The sequence below is a fragment of the Musa acuminata genome, chromosome BXJ1-8, assembly GCF_036884655.1.
Source record: "Musa acuminata AAA Group cultivar baxijiao chromosome BXJ1-8, Cavendish_Baxijiao_AAA, whole genome shotgun sequence".
In the NCBI taxonomy this organism is placed as follows: Eukaryota; Viridiplantae; Streptophyta; class Magnoliopsida; order Zingiberales; family Musaceae; genus Musa; species Musa acuminata.
Window position 1 is genome coordinate 41,674,747 of NC_088334.1, and position 2,139 is coordinate 41,676,885.

Consider the following 2,139-nt stretch of genomic DNA (forward strand, 5'->3'; position numbering starts at 1 on the left):
GACTGGGTAAGAGCTGAAATTGATGGTTGCTTATGAGAGATGGCCAATTGAATTCCGAAGCCAAGAATTGCTTTCCCATCAGTTCATCCATAACAGGCCAAACTAAGGATTGTTTGGGGTAGGCCACTCCAGCTCATGAAATAGGGAACACTGAAAGAGAGGGAACTGTTTGATTTGTCCTTCATAAAGCTGAAAAACAAACTGCAGGATTCTTTCAATTATGGAGGCTTTTCACTCGTCCTCAGTACAGGATTCTATAGCTTACATGTGTTGTATGAATCCATCCATTCGTCAAGCTCAATTATATATATATATATATATATATATATATATATATATATATATATATATATATATATATATATATTACATGTGTTGCATGAGTCTGTCCATGTTAGTCCAAAACTGATCTATTAAAATAAATCCTTTATATATATATATATATATATATATATATATATATATATATATATATATATATATATATATATATATATATATATATATATATATATATATATATATATATATATATATATATATATATATATATATATATGAAATCATTCGAAACATATCGGACCAGATTTTTTTTATTCGTGATAACATCCAACTTTGAGTACAGGGAGGAGGAGACGGAGGAAGGACGATGACAGTAATAGTTCATTTATTATGGAGTCCAAGTAGCAGCAAGACTCATTTATTGAATCAGCAGTATCAGTCCAAGAGGTCTAGTTCGGTGCTAGATAAAGTCCGATGGCATCAATCATGGCGCCCGCACGTCCAAAGAAGCCAACGATCTTACCCGAGGCTACAGGAATGGAGAAAGGTTTTCCGCCACTGGAGCCGAAAGGTCCAAAGCTTTCCTTGTTGGTCGTCAGCGTCAGGTTCCTCACCAGAGTGATTTCCCACATCGTATCCACAGACCCCTCGACGCCCACAAGATACTCGTCCTCTTGCAGAGAAATCTAAACAACGAGACTTTCTGTTATTTAGGTGCAACCAATCGATGATGTTAATTCGGAGGAAGATGACGAGGTGGACGAACCGGGTGGGGATCGCCAAGGATGCTACCGAAGAGTTTGGTCTCCTTCTGACCATTACGGGTGAAGGTGATCAGAATGCCGGCGATGACCTCACTGGCGAAAATATCTATCTTGATGATGCGGTCGGCAGCCCCCATGTCCCATTCAGACCCTCCGTTGCCACCCCACGGCCCCACCTTGATCTCTCCCGCCTGCACGCATGGACGATACCATCACGTTATATACCACCATGCATCAAAACCTTGGACAGCAGGAAATGGATAAAGAGAAAGAACCATTTGCATGCAGATATGGAAGTGTCTGTGGACAAGAAGAAGAAGAAGATGACGATGATGATGCACGCCCTTCCTCTGGGACCTATATTACATGGGTGGGACCATAACCATCTTCCTCAAATAAAACGTTAAACGTGTAGTACCTACGTAAACGTGAAACTCGTGATCGTTACATACACAACTGCAACAACACAGTGCATGCAAATAAACGCCATTACGTTATAAACCATGCATCGAACCTTACACAGTGCAACAACACAGACACAACTTGCACAGCAAGAATGTATAAAGAGAACGAACGACGTCACGGAGGCAAAGCCTCATCTCTCACCATTTGTAGACTCCTTTCTTTTGCACAGGAAGAAACTTAGAGAAGACGGTGGATGCTGCACGTCCTCCCTCTGGGAAGAGGATGGGGGTATTTATAGCCCTCCAAGGTTAACATGTGCCTATATAAACGTGAATCTCGTGATCGACCCACATCAGGTTCTGCAAGCGATGAAGTCAAAAGAAACAATTACAAGGGTTGAATTGGAGATGATGATCCCTCTCCATCTCATCCTTCGTAACACTCGGGTGTCGGCCAAGGATGGAAGCTGAGGTACGTAAACGTGAATCTCATGGCTAAGATTGGATGGCTTGGCAAGCATCTACATCGCATATGTCCTTCCATGGCGGAAATGCTAAGCTGCACATTCTGCATGCAGAACCTTAAAGACTTGTGAGCGTCCGAAAGCAATAATTGTGTCTTTTGGTGCATGGCTCCCAATCTTGACTCAAAGGGCCTGAACGTAGCATATAATGCATACTCCCTTGTG

At 41.6% G+C, this 2,139-nt stretch overlaps 1 protein-coding gene across 2 annotated transcripts; it reads right to left on the reverse strand.

Moving 5' to 3' along the window:
- Positions 1–597: 597 nt before the first annotated feature.
- Positions 598–1,711, reverse strand: LOC135589111 (mannose/glucose-specific lectin-like). Of its 2 annotated transcripts, XM_065081411.1 has the most exons (4): positions 1,653–1,699; positions 1,322–1,464; positions 1,049–1,237; positions 598–968 (listed from the first exon to the last, which is right to left on the reverse strand). In XM_065081411.1, exons 2-4 carry the CDS (start codon positions 1,328–1,330, stop codon positions 732–734), a joined length of 435 nt encoding a protein of 144 aa, XP_064937483.1. In that variant the 5' UTR covers positions 1,331–1,464; positions 1,653–1,699; the 3' UTR covers positions 598–731. The 2 variants fall into 2 exon arrangements, with proteins under 2 accessions (XP_064937483.1, XP_064937484.1); XM_065081412.1 differs by lacking the exon at positions 1,322–1,464 and having other exon boundaries at positions 600–968; positions 1,653–1,711.
- Between the last annotated feature and the right edge of the window lie 428 nt (positions 1,712–2,139).

Coding starts and splice junctions, on each gene's coding strand:
- LOC135589111 (XM_065081411.1), bottom strand. Junction 969..1,048: donor TCCTTGGCGATCCCCACCCG/GTTCGTCCACCT, acceptor CTCGTTGTTTAG/ATTTCTCTGCAAGAGGACGA.